The sequence below is a fragment of the Vombatus ursinus genome, unplaced genomic scaffold (assembly GCF_900497805.2).
Source record: "Vombatus ursinus unplaced genomic scaffold, bare-nosed wombat genome assembly UNPS02014818.1, whole genome shotgun sequence".
Lineage (NCBI taxonomy): Eukaryota > Metazoa > Chordata > Mammalia > Diprotodontia > Vombatidae > Vombatus > Vombatus ursinus.
This window is the reverse complement of record NW_020954596.1, coordinates 4,013,186-4,038,701: the sequence shown is the minus strand read 5'-3', so window position 1 is coordinate 4,038,701 and position 25,516 is coordinate 4,013,186. Positions and strand designations below refer to the sequence as shown.

Genomic DNA, 25,516 nt, shown 5'->3' with positions numbered 1-25,516 from the left:
ACTTGTATTGTACGTTTTGAAAATATGCTTAGTGTTAATTGTCAGAAAAACTGTGATCATGAAGAAAAATACTTTCTTTTTCAAACACAATTTTGACATTGATGTTTTGAATTCTCCTACTGAGGGTTTAAAAAGTGAGAGAAATCCACTTCTTTAATCAAAAATACTTTAAACATTTCAATAGAAACTCAGTTAAAGACTTGGGATCATGCTGGTATTCAAGTAGAGTAGAATATTTTCTAACATTAACAAGCACAATACATCTCCTTCTGCTGAGAATATTCTCCTTACTTGGCTTTCTTAATAACTGCTCTCTCCTAATTCTCTGCCTTTAAGTCTTCTCAACTACACTCTTTCCAGGCAGCTACCATTCTGGCTTGAAGAGAAAGACATCTTAAGCAGATTGTTTTTTTCCAAAGAGACTCTGATTGATACTCCTGCTTACATATTCAGACTGGTTTTGGTAGGGTGAAATGATTCAAATAGTTTCCTTTAGAGAGGAAACTATTTTTTGGGGGGGTAAAATAGTATTTTTTTTTCCCAATTACATATAAAGATAGTTTTCAACATTCTTCTTTTTTGTTTGTTTTTGGTTCTTTGTTTTTGCTTTTTGGCAAGGCAATCCAGGTTAAGTGACTTGCTTAGGGTCACACAGCTAGTAAGTGTCAAGTGTCTGAGGCTGGATTTGAACTCAGGTCCTCCTGACTCCAAGGCCAGAGCTGTATCCACTACACCACCTAGCTGCCCCTTCAACATTCATTTATACAAGATTTTTGAGTTGTAAATTTTTTTCTCCCTCCCTCCCCCTCCCCCCTTTTCCAAGATGGCAAGTAATCTGATATAGGTTATACAAGGTGCAATCGTGTAAACATATTTCCACATTAGTCATGTTGTGAGAGAAGAAATGGAGCAAGAGGGAAAAGCCACAAAAAAGCAAAAAATAAAGTGAAAATAGTATGTTTCAGTCTGCATTCAGACTCCACAGTTCTTTCTCTGAATTTGGATAGCATTTTCCATCATGAGTCTTTTGGAGTTGTTTTGGATCATTTTATTTTTTTGGGTGGGGGGGGTCTAGGCAATGGGGTGAAGTGACTTGCCCAGGGTCACACAGCTAGTAAGTCCAAGTGCCTGAGGCTGGATTTCAAGTTAGGTTCTCCAGATCTAGGGCCAGTGCTCTAGCCACTGCGCCACCTAGTTGCCCTTTGGATTATTGTATTGTTGAGAAGAATTAAGTCTGTCATAGTTGATCTTTGCACAATGCTGCTATTACCATTTACAATGTCCTCCTGCTTCTGCTTACTTCACTCAGCATCAGTTCATGTAAATCCTTCCAGATTTTTCTGAAATCTGCCTGCTCATCATTTCTTATAACACGGTAGTATTTCATTGCATTCATATACCACAACTTGTTCAGGCATTCTCCAGTTGATGGGCATGCCCTCAATTTCCAATTCTTTGTCACCCCAAAAAGAGCTGCTATAAATATTTTTGTACATGTGGGTCCTTTTCCCTTTTTTATGATCTCTTTGGGCCACAGACATAGTAGTGGTATTGCTGGATCAAAGAGTATGCACAGTTTGATTGCTCTTTGGGCATAGTTCCAAATTGTTCTCTAGAATGGTTGGATTAGTTTGCAACTCCACCAGTAATGCATTAGTGTTCCAATTTTCCCACATCTTCTCCAACTTTTATCATTTTCCTTTTCTGTTATAATTAACCAATCTGATAGGTGTGAGGTAGTACCTCAGAGTTGTTTTAATTTGTGTTTCTGTAATCAATAGTGATTTAGAGCATTTTTTCATATGACTATAGATGGCTTTAATTTCTTCATCTGAAAACTGCCTGTTCATATCCTTTGATCACTTATCAATTGGGGAATGTCTTATAGTCTTATAAATTTGACTCAGTTCTTTATGTGTTTGAGAAATGAGACCTTTATTATAAACACTTGATGTAAAAATTATTTCACATCTTTCTGCTTTCTAATTTTGGTTGCATTGGTTTTATTTGTGCAAAACCTTTTTAATTTAATGTAATAAAATTATCCATTTTGCATTTCATAATGTTCTCTATTCCTTGTTTGGTAATAAATTTTTCCATTCTCCATAGATCTGAGAGGTAAGCTATTCCTTGGTCTCCTAATTTGCTTATTGTATCATCCTTTGTATCTAAATCATGTACCCATTTTGACCTTATTTTTCTATACAGTGTGAGATGTTGGTCTATGGCTAGTTTTTGCCATACTATTTTCTAGTTTTCCCAGCAGTTTTTGTCAAATAATGAGTTCTTATTCTAGAAGCTGGAGTCTTTGGGTTTATCAAATAGTGGATTACTACAGTTATTTACTACTATGTCTTGTGTACCTAATCTATTCCACTTATCCATCACTCTATTTCTTAGCCAGTACCAAATAATTTTGATGATTGCTGCTTTGTAATATAGTTTTAGATCTGGTATGGCTTGGCCACCTTCCTTAGCATTTTTTTTTTCATTAATTGCCTTGATATTCTTGACCTTTTTTTTCTAGCTCTATAAAATAATTTTTGGTAGTTTGTTTGGTGTGGCACCGAATAGGTAGAATTGTATTTTGTTTGACTGATTCTTGCTGTCTCATAGAGTCATTAATTTCTACTTGCCCAATTCTAATTTTTAAGGCATTATTTTCTTCAGTTATCTTTTGTGCCTCCTTTTCCATTTGACCAATTCTATTTGTTTGTTTGTTTGTTTTGTTTTGTTTTTTTTTGGCTAGGCAATGGGGTTAAGTGACTTGCCTGGGGTCACACAGCTAGTAAGTGTTATATGTCTGAGGCTGGATTTGAACTCAGGTTCTCCCGAATCTAGGGCTGGTGCTCTATCCACTGCGCCACCTAGCTGCCCCCAGTTCTATTTTTTAAGGAGTTTTTTCTTCAGTCAGTTTTTGTGCTTCCTTTTCCAAGCTGTTGACTCTATTTTCATAATTCTCTTGTGTAACTCTGATTTCTTTTCCCGATTTTTCTTCTGCCTCTCTTACATGATTGTAAAAATCCTCGTTGAGCTCTTCCAAGAGGACTTTTTGGGCTTGAGACCAATGCATATTCCCCTTTGAGGCTTCACATGTAGGCATTTTGACATTGCTGTCCTCTTCTTTGTAGTTGGATCTTTTCTGTCGCCATAGTAGCTTTCTATAGTCAGGGCCCTTTTTTGTTTTTTGCTCATTTCTAAAAGTTGAGCTCTCCTGGGGTACAGGGGTCACTGTCCCAAGCTTTTTGCACTGGAGGCCAAGGACCTTGTCACTGGCTTTCTGCTCTGGGCCTCTGGGGCTGGTGGCTTGTCCACTGTGCTAGGGTTGCCTGGCCTAGTTGCACCTATTATGCCTTGGTTCTGGGGCTGGCAGTTTGCCTACTTCTCTGGAGCTGTGAGCCTCACAGTTGGCCTGCTGTGCCACTGGCCTGCTAAACCAGGACTGCAGGGCCTCGCTTGCTGATTTATGCTGTGGCTAAGAGCCTCACATTGGCTTGCTCAGACACTGCCTACAGTGGATTGCACTCCCATTTTACCCAAGTGAGACAGACCTTTCCTGAAGTCCTTCTAAGTTTTCTTGGGCTGGAAAATTGTTTCACTCTGTCTTTTTGTGTATTCTGTTGCTCCAGAATTCTTTTAGAGGCTTGATTTAACGTTTTTTCCAACGGGAAACCAGAAAGAGCTCAGGCAGCTTCCTGGCTTCTCTCTGCCATCTTGGCTCCACCCCACTGAGGAAACTATTTTTTTTAGAAAAATTTAAAATTTTTATTGACAGTTTTGTTTTTAACATTATACCTTACCTTCCTTACCAAAAAAACTATCCCTCATAACAAAGAATAAAATAGAGGGAAAAGGAAACTAATCAGTTCATCACCTAATACTCACAGTGTATATGGTATCCCACACCTTTAGTATTACATATCTGCAGAGAAGTGAGGGAAGCATATCTTATAATCTCTTCTTGTGTCAAGCTTTGTGACTGTAACTAATACTAAAGTTTCCTTTACATTGTTCTCATTGTGGATGTTGTTTTCCTGCTTTTCCTTGCTTCACTCATTATCAATTCATGTAAATGTTTTGATGCTTCTTGATTCTTAATGTTAATAGTTCTTTACAGCACAGTAATATCTATTACATTCATATACTACAGTTTTAAGCTATTTCCTCATCAACATCAACTTAGTTTCCAGTTTTTTGCTGTCATTAAGCATAGCCATGAATATTTTGCAATATGTGGGACTTTTCTTTCTGTCTTAACATCCTTGGAGGCTACATGCTAAGCAGTAGCGTCTTGGATAATGGACATTTTGGTCACTTTTTAAACCCAATTCCCAGTTGATCATAGTTAGACCAATTCATAGCTCCACCAACAGCATATTAGCGTGTCTCTCTTTCCATAGCCCCTCTAACATTGACTGCTTCCATCCTCTGTCATATTTACCCATTTGCTTGGTATTAGGTGAAATCATAGATTTATTTTGATTTGCATTTCTCTTATTATTGGTGTTTTGGAACAGTCTTCAATATGGTTGTTAATAACTGTTTTTTGGGAAGTGTTCATAACCTCTGACCACTTATTCATTGGGCAATGGCTCTTGATCTTATATTTGTGTTATCTCTGTATATATCTTGGATACCAGACACTTATCAGATATTTGCTGCAAATATTTTTTTTCCTAATGCACAATATCCCTCCTTTTCTTTGTTACGTCGATTTTGTTCACACAAAAGCTTTTCCATTTTATGTAATTAAAAGTATCTATTTTGTCTTTTGTGATCATCTCTATTATTTATTTCTTTAAGTACTCTTTTCCTAGCCATAACTGTGAAAGACAGAACTCTCAGTGACTGTATTAGCTTCATCGTTTCCTATAGCCATCAGGGAAGCAAGTCATAGCAGAAATTATTAGCAACTAATACTTTTATTATGACTAAACCCTTTAACTTATAGTATGTTGTGCTTCTGTGTCATTAAAAGAAGTTCTACAATTTGAAAATTCATCTACAGAAACAGTTGAATTGTTTATTCTGGTTGCATGGACTATTTTAGTATGAATTTCTGTATAATAGATTACCTAGAAGCTCTTTGTTTTGGAGATTCATACATACATACATACAGGCATGCATACATACATACAGGCGTGCATGCGTGCATACATACATACATACAGGCATACACACGTACATGGAAATTGCCTCCTTTCTCTGCCAGAAGCTAATTGTACATTCCTCCGTTATTGACGTCTTCCAGTGACTTATCAGAGTCTAAAAGTGACTCTTGCTTCTCAAAGGCAGTGCTCTGGGCTACAGACTTTAGTAGGTCTTATTCTTTCATGGTGCTGAGAGTCTTCTTAATTGCACTTAAGAGATAGATAATAAGCGCAATAGCAAGCTTTGTTGAAGTCAGCAAGAGTATGAAGCCTAATCCACCTTTGAGATCTTTACCGTAGCGAGATGCTGCACTTTTCCTTTGTCTAGAAATAGCACAATGACTATACTTAGGTGTTCTTGGTTCCATTTTTATTTAATGAGAGCTGCAAGGATATAACTTGCACAGCCAGTTATCTGGCTGGTAGTAAGGGTGGGCCCTGGCTTCCTTTGGTCCCCTGATTATTCCATTTCGGTGTTCCAAAGGGTCGTATCTCCTGGGCTTGTCTTGTGACAGAATTATGGAATTTCAAAATTGGAAAAGTTCTCAATGGCCAGCTAGTCCAGCCTATAACAGAAGAAGAATCCCCACTGTAACATATTTGACTCGTGGCACCAATTCCGTGGACAGAGATAGTGTGGTTTAATTATCCATCCCTATATTTTTATACTTATTTTTGCAGAGCTCTGTTTCCTGTTTTTTGATCTGGGCTTTGGGCTTTCTGGTGTTTTAATTGGTTGGGAGTTAGGATCCCTCAGTTCCTGCTTTTGGATCTTTGCATTTTGTTTGGTCGTGGTTTTACTTATAAAGGTAGTTGGTCCTTTAGCATACAATCTAGATCCTCAGGGCCTTGGCAGAATTTGTCTTTGTAGGATAGGGCTCTTTCAGAAATGTGTTGAGGGGGCATCTAGGTGGCACAGCGGATGGAGCACCGGCCCTGGATTCAGGAGGACCTGAGTTCAAATCCGGCCTTAGACACATAACACTTAACTAGCTGTGTGACCCTGGGTAAGTCACTTAACCCCTGTTGCCCAACCAAAAAAAAAAAAAAAAAAGAAATGTGTTGGGTGTTCCTAGGCAACTGAAAACTTTGTGATTAATTTGCTCTCTTTTTCTCAGGAGTCAGGAAAGACTCTCAAATGATGGTCTTGCCTTTGTGGTTACATCAGAAACAACAAAGCTTTCTTAATTTGCAGAGCAGGGTTTTTATAAATACATTTTGTATGTAAGCAGTCATAATGAGGTTTTCTTGAGCAGAGTTACTGCAAATGAGCCATTATACCTTCTCTCATTTCACTTTTTAGGACTTAACCAATTATCCAAATATACCTACCACGTTGGAAACACTTTGAGTATGAACCCAGTGACTGATTGTAGGTTTCTGGTCTGATAACCTATCTAAGTTTGGAGAGTTTTGTAAGCCACAACAACTTATATAGAAAAATCTACCAAGGCATTGGGTAGGGAGTATCCATGTTGATGAAATCTTTGACTTCTTGAAAGTTTTAAAGTATGGTGATACATTGACTCTTTAACGAAAACTGATTTCAGGGAAATCCTGTGATAGTTACATAGGTAGTATTGAAAGTAAAACAAATAAATCTTCTTTTAGATAAGTAATATAAATTGTTTTAGGGGATAGGGCCAAGAACATCGTATTTGTTACTCAAAAAAGTATTTACTCGTGCTCAGTCTTGAAGAGTCATTTCTTTTATCCACTTAGTTGTTTAAAAGTTAATACCAAAGGGGAGTGTAGCTTTAAAGATGGTGAATTATTTGTGGATTGGTGAAAAACATTTTAAGGCTTTTTTCCCCATCAAAGTCTATGTCATAAACTGTCATAGGTAAATAATAATAGTTTAGGAAAATATTGATGCTATTAAGGTCATATATTATAATAGGTGTAAGAGGCAATACGATCTAATAGAAAGAACATTCACTGGTCATGGAGTCAGAAGATGTGGATTTCAGTCCCGGTAGTGCTTACCTCATAATGTGACCATAGACAAATGATTTAACCTTTCTGAGATTCATTTTTCTCATTTCTTAAATGAAAACATTTTTACTGCTGGCTACCTCATTGGGTTCATGGAGTCATAAGATTTAGACCTGGAAGGGACCTGAGGGAATATCTGCTCCAACCCTCTCATTTTACAGATGAAGAAACTTAGGTCAAGTATTAAGGAACAGCTGGGATTTGAACCCATATCTTCTGATTCCAAATGTTTTCCACCCAGTACACTACTTGGAAAGTGCTTTGTAAATCTAATTTGCAGATTGTGAGTTACTTTGACCTATTTTCCTTGTGGACTTGCTTTTATCTTTTTTATTTCTTGAAAAAAATAGATCTTTACTGAAATATTTTCATGTAACCTTCATTTCCTAATATTACTTCAAGTTTTTTATTCACATTTAGGTCATAATTACACTATGTGTCAGGGAAATATTAAACTGCACAATATCTCTTGATTCTATTTCATTGCATAATTTATTGAGTTCAGTAAGAATTAAGTGCCTTCTGTGTGCAAAAACCCTATACTATGGGACAGGTGGGAGGGAGAAGATACTAAAATTTAGATAAGGCATAGTCACTGCCCTCGTGGAACTTACAGTAAAGTAGGAAGACTATGACACTTTGGTTTAAAAAAAACAACAACTAATGTCTTAAATAACATGTTATACCAGGGCTTTAAATATGTCATCTTTATATTAATGACAGATATCTCTCAAATATTTTGCCTTTGTAGATGCTATTTAAAGAAATGTTTAACTTTTATGAAATGATAGTAGCTGACATTTATGTGGTCTTTTGTAGTTATGATAGATTTCACATACATTATCTTATTGGTGTTATGAGTACATTTTATAAATAAGCAAACTGAAGATCAGGGAGGATAAGTGCCTTGCCCATGGTCACAAAGCTAATTAGAACCCAAGGGTTGGCTTACCACCAGTTCAGGGTGGGTTTCCACTGCCTTCTGTGTGACTGTGTAGGCAGGAATCTGACTTTGGTAGGTGCATTTTTGTTAGTGCTTGGGTTCTGGACGTAATGTTTAAAATCTTACTGACCTTGATCTTTTTAATAGCAAGTTCTGTCTGGTACTTGGACAAATGATCAAATCTTAATGCAAAAATAATTCACAACACATTGTGTCATACAGGAGTAATTTGATTAAGCACTCTTGTTGCCTTTTTAACCTAAAGCTTTTAAGTTTAATTAGAAATGAATTTAAAATTTTACATGCACATACAAAACTTTTAAAAGCCTAGGAGTTTTTTAGGAAACAAAAAGGTCTTTAAAAACATTTTTTTGGGGGGTATTGTAATTAAAATGGTTATAATTGCTTTCTAGGTTTGTTTTAAAAAAAATATGAAGAATTAGAGAAAGATCCAGAAGCACAGATTTGAGAATCACACTGTTTGTAAATTTGTCATTTTTTAATTATCCTTGATAGTTTGAAATAACAGGCACTCCCTGTCTCAAATACACAAACACACACTCTCTCTCACTCTCTCTCTCTCTCCTTCTCCCTCTCTCTCCCTCCCTCCCTCCCTCTCTCTCTCTCTGTCTCTGTTTCTCTGTCTCTGTCTCTGTCTCTCTCTCTCTCTCTCTCTCTCTGTCTCTCTCTGTAAGGCAATTCTGTAGGAATAGTGTGACAAATGGGGCAGTCTGCTCATGGCATCATAGCAAAATGTTGCAGTTTTTTAGTTGGGTTGTTAAGGGTATGTTTGTATTCAACATTTAATTTTGTATAATGAATTAAAATAGAAGGCCTGGTAATGAAAATAAAGGTTACCAGTTCCAGATCACAATGACCATGAAATAAAGTGCATGTGAATATGAATTCCCTTAACAGCTCTTAAAATAACCCTTCAGCCTCTCCATATGTTGCATGTCTTCTCTTGCCATCCTTTCCCCCCACCTTTCAGTCTGTGGGCTGAATTGAAGTCTAGCCTGGGAGTGATGACATGTAAATTCTTTATTGAAGTTTCAGCATGGCATAGCAGGCCTCAGAGCCAGGAAGAACCAGGCTCAACTTCTGCCTTTGAAACATAACAGCTGTGTGACACTGGGCACGAAACTTAATCTCTTAGTTCTTTAGGCAACTCTCTGACAATAAGTTGCAGAGAAAATGCCGATCTGTGTGGGTAGAGGTGCTTCCTCACCTGGAAGTTCCTGGATCAATAAAAACACAGGCCTAGTCCCTATTCCTATAATGAAGCAATAGCCCCAGTTTGGATGGGTTGATCATCAGAAATAACTGTTGTCCATAGCAATTATTATTCACTTTCCTATTCTTATGAGTACCAGGGTCATCCCTGATACTTACCTATCCAAGTACTTACTTGGTGTAACTAGATGGCTCCTTCTACTCCCTCCTCCTCCTTCTCTTCCCCCCCTCCAGCAAGTTTAGTGTGACTCTGTGGTAGAACTGATAATAAAGAACAGAATGTGAAATACTTTTCTTTTGTTTGAGTAAAAACATACTCTCTCCTTGTTGTACAGGTATGACCTTGATGCTGGGGAGTGGCTTCCACTGAACCAAACTGTAAATGATGTGGTTGTCAGATATGGTCATTCTTTGGCATTGTACCAGGTAAAATGTCTCTGCTAAGGGATAAGAAATTTGACTTTTCTGTGATTGTTTAATTTGTATTATTGTATTGTTGTTAAAAAGAGATTTAACATGACTTTTGATTGGTAAAATCTTGCCTCCCATGTGGACAACATAATAAAAGGCAGAGCAGTAGATAAGTAGAAATAAAGAAGAAGTTTAAGCTGACTTTGATATCTATCAGAGTAATTTTTAATAGAATTCAAATTGTATTAGGGAAATGTAATTGTGGGGCAGGACACTTAAAATCCTAAGACAGATTGAAGCTGCTTATGTAATTAGTTACAAGCATATCTTTAAATGTTTAGATCACTTGAAGAAAGAATAACCATATTGCCCAATAAGACTGTACAGTAGTTTTCACATTTTTTTTTTCCTTTTCTCTATGTTAGGGAATAGTGTGAGAAACCTGTTGAGTTTTGTTTTTCCAAGTCACTTTATACTGCAAAAGACTTCATCAGAGGTAGACCAGGAAGAGTGGACAGGTGTTGGAGATATGGCATGTGATGAATTATAATTTTGACCCTCATAGGATCATAGATTTAGAGCTGGAAGTGACCTTAGAGGCCATGGAGTACAACCCCCTCCTTTTATAGATGAGGAAACTGAGGCACAGAAAGGTTAAATGACTTCTCCAGGGTCACACAGCTAGTAAGTGTCTGAGGTGGGCCTTGAACCTAGGTCTTCCTTACTCCAAGCCCAGTGCCCTATCCACTGCATCATGTTCATTCCTGCCTGGAAAAAAAAAAAAAAAAAGACCGTAAGCTGTATATCAGTATCACACATTATACTAAAATCATGTTTGTGAAAATCATTTATATAGATTCTACAGCTCTTCAGTGACTTTTCCAAATGTCTAGAATCTAAAAGCAGTCATTAAGAATTTCCTGTGTAATGTAGAGTAGAAATAAATGACCTTTCTTCTTCTCTTCTCACGTTTGAGCCTTTTAACATGTCTTCCAAATTTTGTTTCTAGGAAAAAATCTACATGTATGGAGGAAAAGTTGATTCAACAGGCAATGTGACAAATGAGTTGAGGGTGTTTCACATTAAAAATGAATCATGGGTTTTATTGACCCCCAAAGCAAAGGAGCAGTATGCAGTTGTTGGGCACTCAGCACACATTGTCACAATGAAAAATGGCCGAGTTGTCATGCTGGTCATCTTTGGTCACTGTCCTCTCTATGGCTACATAAGCAATGTGCAGGAATATGACATTGGTAGGTACATCATTGTCAGTGGTTGCTTTTTAACATTTATTACATAGTTAACACTGAGCCAGTCTTTTCTCCTGAAACTTGGTTAACATTGACATGGTATGGAGGATCAGAGGTGGCAAAATAGATTTGTATATTTCAGCCATTGACCAGTTTTGAAATCTCCAACATGAGAAGTGTGGACATTTGGATAAGGTCTTGGAGTGACAGAAATGATTATAGTACTGGAAGTTGAGACCCAGGAGGAAATTTTTAAGAAACTGAAGTTATTTGATCTGTCTGAAATGGAACTCCTTTCTACATTTCTTCCTTCATCACGCTCTCACCTGGAAAAAAGCCCACAGCAACAAATAAACCAAAACCTGGCTCCCGTGTTGTCTTGCCTAGTTAGTTAAAAAAAAAAATCATGCCAACTCCATGCGGAACACTAGATTTACATATTGGATTTACACAGAATACTATATGTATTTCCATGCTGGGTTGGATGCTGAGTTGAGAGATTTGATATCCACCTGCAGAAAGTTTCTACGTAGGACTGCATGACACCCACAGATAACTTGTGTTAGTGGTCCTCTCACCATTCTTCTAATTAACTAGGCCTGGAACTTTTATGTCTGACTTTCCCTTATCTGCCACATTCCGAAGTCACCCATGCCCAAGAGCTTCTGCCGCCGCAGTCTTGTCAGCTCTCTCTTCTCTTGTCTGTTTGTATTGCCACCAGGTTATCATGGGCTCTTGAGACAGGTCTTGGATGGTTCCACTTGTCTTCCTGCCTTCATTTCCCCCCCCCACCCCCCACTTTGTTTTACACATTGCAGGGCGGCCCAGAACCTACATACCAGCGTCCAGCCTTGCATCCAGTCACTTTTACCCAAATATTTCATACTTCCCTGCCACGGAACCTTTGCTCCTGCTCTTCCCTCCTCATGCTTTCCAGTTAGGGAAGCCTGAAATGCTCTTCACCTATTGAAATCTCGTCCTTTTGTCAAGACTTAGCTAACATGTGGCCTCCTTCACGGAGCCTTTGAAGATCTTTAGTGACTGAATAGGACCTTTTCCTTTCCTGAAACTTACTGGCACTTTTTTCATGCCTCTTTTATGATGACTGCACAAAGATTATTATAAATATTTGAATATTTTATGTTATCACTCTGATTGGTTGTAAGCTGCTTGAAGAAAGAACTATTGCCTTTTGTAAACTTCAGGGGTGAACTGGATGTGTTTTTTGTTTTGGGTAATGGAAAACAGTTTAGTTAAGTGAAATAGTTTTGCTCTTTTTAATCCTGATTGGTAGAAGAAAGGGAGGTATCTAGTTATCTAAGTGATTGCATGGGAAAGTGCATAGAATAGCAAAAATCTACCGGCAGTAAGATTTCCTCATTGGTTAAAAATGAATTTAGAGTATATCATAAACCATTGTATGGGTGCCAAAGCACCCAGGTGGCCTAATCTGGAATTGAAGGGATGAGAGATGTCATTCTCTTTGTGAGGACTAGATATTCTGTAGCATAGTCAGGAACAAATCTTACAGGCCTTGGACTGTGTCTGTGAAACTTTGGATTATAGGTTAGCATAACAAGCAGAAAAGCGTGACCTAGGTAGTCTTCTATACACTTCTGATTACTTGCACATTGTTGATTTTTCTGTATACAGTGTTTTCTCTTTTGAATAAATCCTTAAAAAAAAAAATCTGAAAATGACTATGGCTGATTTCTAGCTCAGGAAGCCACAAAGGCTCAGATTGGCACCTTGAACCACAATTTAGAATTTGGAATTACTTAGAAATTAGTGAAGAGAGCTTTGTAATCTTCTTGAAGGCTGGGACTTTCTTCCCCCCAATTTGAAATTGCAGCCAAAAAGATTATTCTGATATTAGACTGAATTAATAGATTAGTACATTTTGTTAGGAAATAGGCCTGCTTTCTTCTGCTCTGGTTAGCTTTTATCTGGAATATTATATTAAGTTCTGGTTGTTAACATTTTAGGAAGGATGTGACATAGGTGCATTATCCAGAGGGTAGCGGGACAGGAGGACTGGAGACCATGTCATATGCAGATTAATGGAAGGAACTGAGTATATTAAGCTTAGAGAAGAGAAGCATGCTTGCTCTCTTAGAAGTATATAAAAAAGGTGTCTGTGGAAGAGGGATGAGATTTGTTCTTCTTGGCCCCAGAAAGTAGGACTGGGAGCAATGGATGGAAGTTTCATAGAGGGAGATTTTGACCTGATGTCAGGAACAGCTTGCTGACTTTTAGAGCTGTGCAAAAGTGGAATAGATTTCATTCAATTCCATCAAATGGAGGCTGAATGATCACCTCTGGAGGAGGAATTCCTCCTCAGATATAGATTGGACTAAAAGATAATAATAGTTAAAATTTATATAGCACTTTAAAGTTTGCAAAGCACTTCATGTATTTTATCTTATTTGATCCTCACAACACTGTTGTAAGGTAGGTATTATTATTATCCTTATTTTGTAGATTAGAAAACTGGGGCTTGATAGAGGTTAAATAACTTGCCCAGGATTACACAGCTAATAATTATTTCAAGTAAGACTTGAATGAGCTCAGGTCTTTCTGACTCCCTGCACAGGACTTTATAATAAAGCATGGATTGAATAAGCCAGTATTGCATTGACATCATATTTCCCTTTCCCTTTCCCCTTAGATCTGTCCCTTATATCTTTCCCCAGTCCCAAACCAAAAATCTACCCCAAAACCCACAAGATCTTGCTATGTTTCAGGACCAACAGATATCAGAGAAGTTGTGATAGCCTGATTCAGAGAAGCTGACACATTGCAGTACAATAACTTAGCCTAGGAGATCACTTCCAAGGCGAGCTTAGACTGCCTTCTGTTACGTAAGTGATGAAGAGAAGCCAGCCCAGGGTATCCTGATTTGTCTTTAGTTTTAGCACTAATGAGGTTTAACACCGTTGCACTCTCAGTTGTGCTGTGAAGGGGGGCTGTTTCTCCTATTCACATTACCTGGTTGGAATTGTAAAAGGGATTGAATTGGCTGTGAAGGAAGTTGTTTTGTATTCCCGGCTTCTTAGTGTGCTGCTATACTAGATGAGCCCTGCTCTCTCAAGAACCCTGAAGTATCTGTTCAGTATTATTGGTAAGGCCTACTTCTGCTCTCTGCAGCTATGGGGAATAAAGCTTAGGTTTCTTTTCTATAACTAACAGTCCTTCAGTCAGGCAGCAAACATCTCTTTGTTAATAATAAATAGCACTGTTCTGGATGCCGGGGATGCAGTGATAAAAATGAAACTGCTCTTGACTTCTAGGAGCCTACATTCTATCTGGAAAGATGCCATGTACATATATTAGCATAAACTGAATACATACAAAAGAAACACAAGGTTATCTAGGGGAGGTAGTAGCATTTGGGGCTCCAGAAAAATTTCATGTAGAAGATTACGTCCTTGATCCCATCCTTTCTCTGTTAATTATTTGAAGATATCTAGTAGGTCTCTTCTGAAATTTCTTTTCCCAACTAAAGATGCCCAGTATCTTTAACTGTACTTCATATGACAGTTCGCAGATTTCTCAGGATCCAGGCCATCCTTTCTTGCATGCAATTCCATTTATCAGTATCCCTCTTAAAATATGGTATTCAAACTGAACTCCAATTTAGATCTTGGGGAAAAACATTTGTGTAGTTCATTTTTAATATTGCATTGAATCTTATTCATTTTACCCATCATTCTAGCGTGCTGGATCTTTGAATCCTCAGAATCACAAACTCAGAAGGGTTGTGACAGGGCATCTAGTCCAACTTGTACTGGAGTTCCCTGTATAACATTATCTTTGACAAGTGATTATCTGAAATCTGTTTGAATACCTCCATTGAAGTAGCTCATTCTACTTTTGGATACCTCTAATTGTTAGGATTTTTTCCTTACATTGAGGAGATATATTCTTGGTATCTTTTATTTGTTATTCCTAGCTCATCCCCTTGCATTCAAGTCTGATCCGTCTTTCACGTGCTGGCTTTTCACACAGGTCTAGTTCGGAGTTCTAAATGCCTGCCAGCTCCCTAACACCTGCTTCCTCTTCTAACTGTCTCAGCACCAGCAACTCATCCCTCCCCTTGGGCTCTGCAACCAAGACTTCCCTGGTGTGCTGTATTCTTTTAGCCTCTCATGATTAGCTTATGAGGGAGTGGCTACCAAGGAAGCAGCTTACAATATAGTTTGTTAACACAAAATCATTTAGTTTTCCTAGGTGATATTAATTTTAGTTGCAGTCCATCGTTTAGCACATTGGCCATTCCACTGAGAAATTAGTGCTAAGGAGTGGGTGTATGTTGTCTGATAGTTACCCTGGCAAGTCAGAAATGAGAGGAATAGGATAAAACATAACTTCAATTTGGTTTTAAGGCCTGTCAGCGCTGCAGCAGAGCAGCCCAGGCCACTTAACTGACAAGAATAGAAAATGGCTCTGCTTGGGTTTCAGCCATTAATTCCAAATTTTTTCCCATTTCTCTTGACCTCCCTTTCTTTTCTACTTCAGTTCTCAGAATGTCCACGGTAACCTGGTTCAGCTCAGGATATTCTGTCAGTTTGTTTCCCTTTACCCTTGAACAGGACTTTGTACTGTGTCCTCCTTGAGGGGAAAAGGTTTTGACAGTGGGCATGACCTTTTAGAGTTCTGAAGCCAGGCTGTTTCCGATTCAACAAGTTTTCCTGGAGAGCAGTCTGAATTAACTCTAAGTAGGCACCAATGCAGGGAATGTGAGGTGTTATTTCTTTATATTCTGTCACCTTTTCTTAGGTTTTCTACTGTGCCTGGCTTAGGGTTGTAACCCAGAGAGATTTTACCTTTCATTGGCTGTCTAGCTCTTATAGTCTGGGCTTGGGTGGGGCTTACTTGCCTATTTAATCTCTGTTGACTTTGTAATTCTTGCTGAATATACCAGATATAAAGAGTAGGAAAAAAGGTCACCTGTTCTGCCTGGAATCTGATCAGTTTTGATTTCTTAACCTTTGGCAGAGTTCAGGGGTAGGGAATTTGGTTGTATAACCAAATTGCCATTGGCAATTTTATAATCTGTCATCATTTTATTATTCAGGGTTTTGAAAATAAAAATTATTTATTATCATAAAAAGAAAAAAAGCCACCAGCAATTTCATTCCTTTCTCCTTTTATTATAGACTAAAGACCTCACGAAAAGTCATGGACATTAAGTAAACATTTGTAGTAAATTGGAGTTTAAGTTTTGCTCAGATGCTCTCTATAGATGAGAGCTATTAAAATTAAAATTTGAATATTTAACAAGTTGGTGTTTTCTGATCCACCTGAACTGTCTACTGTTTCTGTTGCAATTGTTTTTCTTGTTATTAACAGTAATTTAAAAATGAAAATTGGTCAGCTGAACCATGTCTCCTAACGTCTTTTCTCTTTAGTTGTCACCTATATTAAGACTCCAAAGTTGAGTAACCTGTAGTATTTGACTTTAAATGCATTTCCTTTTTTAGATAAGAATACATGGAGTATTTTACAAACTCAGGGTGCTCTTGTACAAGGAGGTTATGGCCACAGTAGTGTTTATGATGCCAAGACAAATTCCCTCTACATACATGGCGGTTATAAGGCTTTCAGTGCCAACAAATATAGACTTGCTGATGATCTATATAAGTATGATGTGGATACTCAAATGTGGTAGGTATTTTCTTCCTTAATATAACTGTTGATTTTGTTCCTTGATGTATAATGTTGCACAGAGGTAAGTTAGGAAGTATACGGTAACTCATAATCCCCCTTACTGCATTATTATATAAGAAAATGGAGAAAATCACCTGAAGCCTTTGCTTCATGTTGGGTTTTCATATCACTACAGTGCCGGAGCAAACCCCCATCTGGCTAGAATTCTTGGAGATTGAAGTTACTGTGGATTGTGGAGTGTTTTGGGTGGACAAGATTTACCCTTTCATGCACTCAAACTGTGTTTTAATGTTTTGGCAAGGAAATTTTCCTGAGCTCAGTCACAAACATCCCTTCCTTAAGTAGTATTTTCTGAACATAATTTAATGTTGTTGTTGTTTTTTTTTCCTCAAAGACTGTGTCTTCCTATGTCACCCAAGCTGAAGTGCATAGGCCACTCCCTGCCTACTCCCACTCCTGTTATCACCAGAGTTTTGACCTGCTCTGTTTCCTACCTTGGTGCCAATTCCATTCTTGCTTAGGCCACCTGGTTCCCCTTCACCCTCACTTTATTAATGTCAAATTTAGTTCAGATGCCAAGTGTCTTAGCCCACTGAAGTGTGGAACTCCCTACCAGAGGAGCAGGAGTTAGAGGTGAGCACCATCACAGTGAGGTAGTTTAATGTTTTTTGTTGTTGTTGACTTTGTCTTAGGGTCATTGCTATAAACCTCTATTATTTTTCTGTGCTTGAATAAAGTTATGTTTTCAGAGGCTATTAAAGCATAATGACCTGGCAGGCTGTGTTTTTTGAGGTTTTTTTATTTTTGGTGAGGCAATTGGGGTTAAGTGACTTGCCCAGGGTCACACAGCCAGTAAGTATTAAGTGTCTGAGGCTAAATCTGAACTCAGGTCCTCCTGACTCCAAGGCTGGAGCTCTATCCACTGCACCATCTAGCTGCCCCTGTTTTTTGAGTTATTATTTGAGATTTTGGCTGTCAGTTTTTGCTCCTGTCTGTTTGTCTGCTTGTTACAGATTCATCTAATTTGCTCATCTAATTCTATTTTCCTAATTCACACAAGGGATTTGAAAAACAAGTTCTTGAGTTTGTCAGAACTGTTTGTAAAGTAAAAATAAATAAACTCTTGAGTCTGGACCCAAAGAGCTTTACTTTGAGTAAAGTGTATGAGCTTCTTTGAATAAACTTTGACTACTCAGAAGCCTTTTTTGGTTTGCATTTTCCTTGTGGATAACTGTGGATAACTGTTATTCAATCTAGATTAGACTGTTATCCATGTTATATAGATAAGCAGAATATTTACTCTTACCTCATAAAATATGTGATAATAAAATCCTCATAGTTATAAGTATAAAGCGACTAATTTGAGATATGAAATCTAGTTAGAACAGTTATGTTATCTGGGCATTGAACAGAATTGGCACAATATTTTGGAATTTTAAAATTCCATTAAAAAGTTATTAAGTGAACATCTGATTTCCATCATCTCTCAAAAGCAGTAGGTTTCATGACTTTAGTAATGGGGGAGGGGTTGAGTTCCTATAATTTATGTTAGTCAAGTAGGAAATATTTAGGTTTTTTTCGGAGGAAATTTTAACTAGGTTAGTATTTTCTATCCTTGCATAGACTGAATTTGATTTTAGGGGAGGGGAAAAACAAGAAAAACAAGGCACTGCATATTGTAGAAGGACCAGTCAAAGGACCTGGGTTTTGATTCCTGGGTCTGCTACCTACTATCTGTATGACATTGGTTGGTCACTTCCTTTCTCTGGGCCTCAATTTCCTCATTTGTAAAATCAGGGTCAGATGATCTCTAAGGCCTTTGTCAGTTCTAAATCCTATGAGCTTAATCTTTGGAGGAAAATGTAGCTGTTGAAAGTGATAAGTTCGCAGGACCATGGTAGCAATTCACATTCATGTGGAACTTTATTTTAAATATGAAATGCCATGACAACAAGAGAGAAACCATATGATAGTTATGTATTTTTTGTTATAAATTAATGAAATGATATTATGCATTTGTCAGTGAATAACAAGTATTTTTAAAATGCTTTTTCTTCCCTTAACTTAAAAGGACCATTCTTAAGGATAGCCATTTTTTCCGTTATTTGCACACGGCTGTGATAATCAGTGGAACCATGCTGGTATTTGGAGGAAACACACACAATGATACCTCTATGAGCCATGGTGCCAAATGCTTTTCAGCAGATTTCATGGCCTATGATATTGGTAAGTTTCCTAGAGCTAATTTAGCATTAAAGGAGCTTCTTTACAGTCTCTTCAACTGTAAAATGGGGATAATAATAGCACGTACCTACTAGGGCTTTTGTGAGGATCAAATGAGATAATATTTATAAAGCACTTAGCACAGTGCTTGGCACATAGTAGGTGCTTAATAAATGCATATTCCCTTTCCTTCCTATCCCTTCCTTTTTAGGCTTCAAGGAGCCTTTCGAAAAATGTGCCTTTATATATTGGATAAGGCAGTATAGGGAAGAGAGATCTGAGGTTCTTTTTTTTTTTAGACCTATTTAACAGTTTTCACATTTTCAGAAAGGCACTGGTAGCCTAGCCCCTTTTTTCAGACATATTTTGGGTTGAATAGTGTTAGAAAGTAATTTTTTGAGAGGGGGTTGAGTTACCTGTTAGATGGAACCTTTCCTTTCTGAATTTAAAATGTCCTATACTGTGGAATGCACCTGTTATTCTTCTGCAAGGCCTAATCTCAGAAGACCTTTTTGATAGGTTGCCAGAGTTGTTATGTTTTATTGGGGTAAATAAATATGCTTTAACAGAATTCTTCAAACTCACACTCCCCACACTCAAGATTAAAAATTACTAAATGTGGTTACCTTTAATGACCAGTAGAGGGTAGTGTTTGTTCATATGTGAACAGATACATGCACTTGAATGCCATATACCTATTTCAAAAGTAGATGAATCCATCATCAGTTAATTATTGAGGGAAACAGAGACATTTTTGAGGCACTGAGATTGTTCTAGCCCTTTCCCCAGAGAAGCAATGTCAGACCCTGGATATAGTGAATGACCGGCACTTTTGAAATAAGTCTTTCTTAATCCTAGCTTGTGATCGCTGGTCAGTACTTCGAAGACCTGATCTTCATCATGATGTTAACAGATTTGGCCACTCAGCAGTCTTGTATAACAGGTAATTGGACTAAAAGTGCTTGCTAATTTCATCGTTTTTCAGATCATGGCTTAAAATGAGAACATATAGTGCAACTAAAGACACAGGTTGATAACATCAAATTTTAAAACTGTGCTTTAAAACAAATGGAGGGTAAAAGGAAAATGTATTGTTAATATTTAGAATTGGGTTAAAGTTTTATTATTTGTGGGCTTGTACATTCCACTGATTTTTCTTACAGTATTATACAATTGTGAATTTTTGTTATTTACATTTTGATTCTTTCAAAAGTGTATTGATATTAGGAACCAAATCACATTTCATTTTTTCTAAGCAACAAGAGGGAAAAAATGTCATGTTACGATTGCTTTTATTATGATTTTAAAAAATTAATTTGTGGGTAGGACACATGTTTGGTAGGTCTACATGCAAGCATGTGAGTTTCCCCCTCAGGTGTTGGCTGTATTGTAGAGAGAGTCTAATCATTCATTAAATTAATTGATAAATATTTATTAACTGTCTACTCCTTGTTAATTGCTGGGAGTACAAATACAATTCATGAAACAATCCCTACTCTCAAGGAGCTTAGAACAGGATTGAGCTTCAGATTCAAGGCTAGGTGGATGATATAGAAGATGAGTTTTAAAGAAGGGAACACTCTTGGAAGAGCTGGGGTTAGTCTTATGCTACCCATGGAATCAGAAAGGCTTGGACTATAGGTCAATGTCTAGTACTATTCTGCTTGGGGCTTCAGACTTTAGATCAAATGCCAAAAGGACCAGGACCTCAGGATGTTCTACATGTGTTTTAACATTTGTGTGTGTCTGATCCCCTGCCGTGTGGCTATGTGAATACTGACCTGGTGCCACATGTGAATTCTGTCTTTTTCAGTCCCTTGTGGCCCAGACCCTCCTGCCTGAACTCCTTTCTGTCCCTTGTCCCTGCCTCAGCTCTCTCACATTTGGAGAGGGAACTCTGTACTTGTACCAGTCTTCATTATTAAGATCCTGGGAGTTAGAGGCCCTAACTAACTAGTGCCTATGGCTGGCCCATTTGTACCTCTTGTCCCCCTAATCCTAGTGACTCAGGACAAGATCTCTCTTTCCTGCTCCTCACTATACTTTTATTCCCATCCAGTTCAGTCCTACCATACTCCAGTCCCGGTCTTTTGCCCTCCATTTCCATTGTTGGAACCCCCATTCTAAAATGAACACACTTCTTTTCATTTTCAATTTTTCTTTTCACACTCTTTCTACCATCTTGCACTAACAGAAAATCTAGCTGTCTTTGGAAGATGCAACATCATTAGTTGTTCCCCTCTAATGTTGGTTATTATGCCTTCTCTTTTGTCCTCCCATAAACTGGACTAGGAAAAGAATAGTAGGTTTTGTTATTAACTGCCACCTCCAGATCATCCGTCTGCTACCAACCCTCTGTCGCTCCTCCTCTGAGGCTTACTTTATCCAGAGAGATCGTCTGGTCCAAATCTTTATTGTTATCTATTGGAGAGGCCATTGGCTTTCCTGTCTTAAGGATTTCATTACCTGATTGCTTACAGTTTTTCTTCCTACCCCAATCCCTGCTGTTGTACTTGGGTATTTCAGTGTGTACATTGTTATTGTTTCAAATCATATTCATCAACTTCCTCAGCTCTCATGACCTCTACTTCACTCTGTGTCAGCCACTTACAAAGATGGTCATAACTGAGAAGTTACCATCAACCCATGGCTGTGCCACCTCAGAAATCACAGAATTCGAAAGACCTTCTAGTCCAACAATACCTGAAAGGAATACCCATGGTGACATACCTGACAAATGATCACGTAGAGTCTGTTTGAAGATCTCCAGTGAAGGGGAACCCATGATTTCTTAAGGCAGAATATTCCAAATGCATGAAATTAAACTCAGAAATTCCCCTCTGACCATAATCTCTTGTTTTTCCATTTTTACTTATGCCTCACTCCTCTTAAACCTATTTTTTGGTCTTATAAAACCTCCAGTCCCTCCATTTCTCTCTTTTCACCTTCACTTTATTCTCCTCTGTTCTTATGTTCATCCTTCCACAGCTCCACAGTTGATCATTTCAACTGTATGCAGCATTCTGTGATTAGGCTCCTTTGTCCTCTTTTCCTTTTGACATTTGATCCCTGCTGATAGTCAACCCTGGATAACTCTCCTGCCCCCTGCTTTCTCTGCTCTTACTCTCAAACTGCTGAACTTGGTTGGAATAGCTTCTTAATTCAGTGTCAGCTGGGTCCACTACAAATTGATGTTATCTAAATTCAAGTGGCTCCTCACTACTGCATGGCCAAACTTTTATTCTTCCTTCAGTGGTTTTATATCTCACTTTCCTTTGTAACTGTCCCAAACCTTGTTTGTTCAAGGTTTGTTCTTTGTTCCCACCTTCTCCCCCGCCCCAACATTCTTTTTTTTTCTTTTTTTAAAAATTAATTTATTTTGATTTATTAACAATCACTTCCATATGCTTTTGAGTTTAAAATTTTTCTCCCATCGTCCCAAAGATGGCACACAATCTGAAATAGGCTATACACATACATTCCTATTAATCATATTTTCACATTAGTGATGTTGTAAGTAAGAATTAGAACCAATAGGAAGAATCACCAGAAAGAGGAAACAAAACACAACAGAAGAAAAAAAAATAGCAAATAGTATGCTTCGATCTGCATTTAAACTCCATAGTTCTTTCTTTGGATGTGGATAGCATTTTCCATCATGAGGCCTTTGGAGATGTCTTAGATCCTTGTATTGCTGGGAAGGGTTAAGTTTATTAATATTAGTTATCGCACAATGTGGCTGTTATTGTGTACAATGTTCTCCTGGTTCTGCTCACTTCACTCAACATCAGACCATACAAGTCTTTCCAGGTTTTTCTGAAGTCAGCGTGTTCATCATTTCTTATAGCACAATAGTATTCCATTACATTCATGTATCACAACTTGTTCAGCCATTCCCCAATTGATGGGCATCCTCTCCATTTCCAATTCTTTGCCACCACAAAAAGAGCTGCTGTGAATATTTTTGTACATGTGGGTCCTTTTCCCATTTGTATGATCTCTTTGGGATACAGCCCTGGAAGTGCTATTGCTGGGTCAAAGGGTATGCACATTTTTATAGCCCTTTGGACAGAGTTCCAAATTGCTCTCCAAAATGGTTGGATCAGTTCACAACTCCACCAACAATGCATTCGTGTTCCAGTTTTCCCACATCTTCTCCAGCATTTATTGTTTTCTTATTTTGTCATGTTGGCCAATCTGATAGGTGTGATGTGGTACCTCAGAGTTATTTTGATTTACATTTCTCTAATCAGTAGTGATTTAGAGCATTTTTTCATATGACTATAGATGGCTTTAATTTCTTCATCTGAAAACTGCCTGTTCATATCCTTTGACCATTTATCAGTTGGGGAATGACTTGTATTCTTATAAATTTGACTTAATTCTCTATATATTTTAGAAATGAGGCCCTTATCAGAGATACTGGTTGTAAAAATTCTTTCCCAGTTTTCTACTTTCCTTCTAATCTTGGTTGCATTGGCTTTGTGCGAAAACTTTTCAGTTTAATGTAATCAAAGTTATCCATTTTGCTTTTTGTAATGTTCTCTATCTCCTATTTGGTCATGAATTCTTCTGTTCTCCATAAATCTGATAGGTAAACTATTCCTTGCTCTCCCAGTTTGCTTACAATATCAGCCTTTATATCTAAATCCTGAACCCATTTTGACTTTATTTTGGTATATGGTGTGAGGTTTTTTTTTTATTTTTAATTTTAATTTTAATTTTAATTTTAATTTTTTTTAAATTTTTAACATGTGTTTTTAAAACTTTGGGTTACAAATTTTCTCCCTTCCTTCCTCCACACCCACCCTCATTGAAAAGGCAAGCATCTCAATACAGGTTATAGATGTGTAGTCATGCAAAATCCTTCCATAGTAGTCATGTTGTGAAAAACTAAGAATATTTCCCTTCTTCCTATCCTACCCCGCATTTATTCTATTCTTTCTTTTGACCCTATCCCTCCTCAGAAGTGTTTGCTTTTGATTATCCCCTCCCCCAATCTGCCCTCCCCTCTATCAACCCACTGCTCTCTTGTCCCCTTCCCCCCTTATTTTCCTGTAGGGTAAGATAGATTTGTGTATGTTATTCTATGGTGTGAGATTTTGATCTATGCCTAGTTTCTGCCATACTGTTTTCCAGTTTTCCTAGCAGTTTTTGTCAAAGAGTGGGTTCTTATTCCAGAAGCTGGGGTCTTTGAGTTTATCAAATAATAGGTTACTATAGTCATTGACTACTGTGTCTTGCGTACTTAACCTATTCCACTGATCCACCACTCTATTTCTTAGCCAGTACCAAGCAGTTTTGGTGATTGCTGCTTTATAATACAATTTAAGATCTGGAATCCACCCCAACATTCTTGCTTCTTGTTTTACTTAGAAAAAAGAGGCTATCAGCTGTATCTTCTTCTCCCCCAGTTCATGCCCCTAAAATCTCCCTGCATCTTTTGTTTCACGTTTTTTTTACTCATTTAAAAAAAATACATTTGTCTTACCTCACTTCCCAAATGAATCTTCCCTTTAAAAAAGTACCCAAAAATTCAGCAAAATTAGCTGATACATAAATGTATCTGTGACAGCATATGGAATACTTCACATTTATAGCCTTTCACCTCTCCAGTGAAAGAAAGAAGGTGCATTTTCTCAGTTCTTGCCTCAATACATCTTTATCTTTTCTTCTTTTACTCCTGCTTTCTTTTAAAAATATTTACTTATTTAGTTTTAGTTTTCAGCGTTCACTTTTATAAGATTTTGAGTTTCCTCCCCCTCCTCCTTACCCGTTCCCAAGACAGCATGCAATCTGATATAGGCTGTATATATACAATCATATTAAACATATTTCCACATTAGTCACGTTGTAAAGAATTAGAACCACAGGGAAAAGCCATGAGAAAGAAAAAAAACAAAGAAAAAAAGAGAGAGAGAGAAAATAGTATGTTTCAATCTGCATTCAGACTCCATAGTTCTTTCTCTGGATGTGGATAACATTTTCCATCATGAGTCTTTTGGAATTGTCTTAGTTCGTTGCATTGCTGAGAAGAGCTAAATCTATTAATGTTCATCATACAATGTTCCTGTTGCTATGTACAATGTTCTCCTGGTTCTGCTCACTTCACTAGCATCAATTCATGCAAGTCTTTCTATGTTTTTCTGAAGTCCTCCTGCACATCATTTCTTATGCAACAATAGTATTCTATTATATTCATATACCGCAACTTGTTTAGCTATTCCCCAATTGATAGGCATCCCCTCAATTTCTAATTCTTTGCCACCACAAAAAGAGCTGACAAATATTTTTGTACATGTGGATCCTTTTCTCATTTTTTTTTTGACTAGGCAGTGAGGTTAAGTGACTTGCCCAGGGTCACACAGCTAGTCCTCCTGACTCCAGGGCTGGTGCTGTATCCACTGCACTACCTCACTGTCCCACCTTTTCCCATTTTTATGATCTCTTTGGGATACAGACCTAGAAGTGGTATTGCTGGATCAAAGGGTATGCACAGTTTTATAGCCCTTTGGGCATAATTCCTACTCCTGCTTCTAAAGGCAACATGACTCTTCTTGCCAATGACAAACCCATTTCTCTTTGTGCCCTTGATCCCGTTCTCTCCTCTTGGAGCTTGCTCCATTGATGATTCAGTTCCA

General features: G+C 37.7%; 1 protein-coding gene across 1 annotated transcript in view; it reads left to right on the top strand.

The window, feature by feature from the left end:
- ATRN (attractin) overlaps positions 1 to 25,516 on the top strand; it is a 236,299-nt gene that overhangs the window by 68,365 nt on the left and 142,418 nt on the right. The window contains exons 7-11 of the mRNA XM_027836676.1: positions 9,657 to 9,747; positions 10,742 to 10,985; positions 16,466 to 16,649; positions 18,724 to 18,878; positions 19,734 to 19,818. Coding sequence (XP_027692477.1) covers positions 9,657 to 9,747; positions 10,742 to 10,985; positions 16,466 to 16,649; positions 18,724 to 18,878; positions 19,734 to 19,818 — 759 coding nt within the window. The remainder of the gene's footprint in view (positions 1 to 9,656; positions 9,748 to 10,741; positions 10,986 to 16,465; positions 16,650 to 18,723; positions 18,879 to 19,733; positions 19,819 to 25,516) is intronic.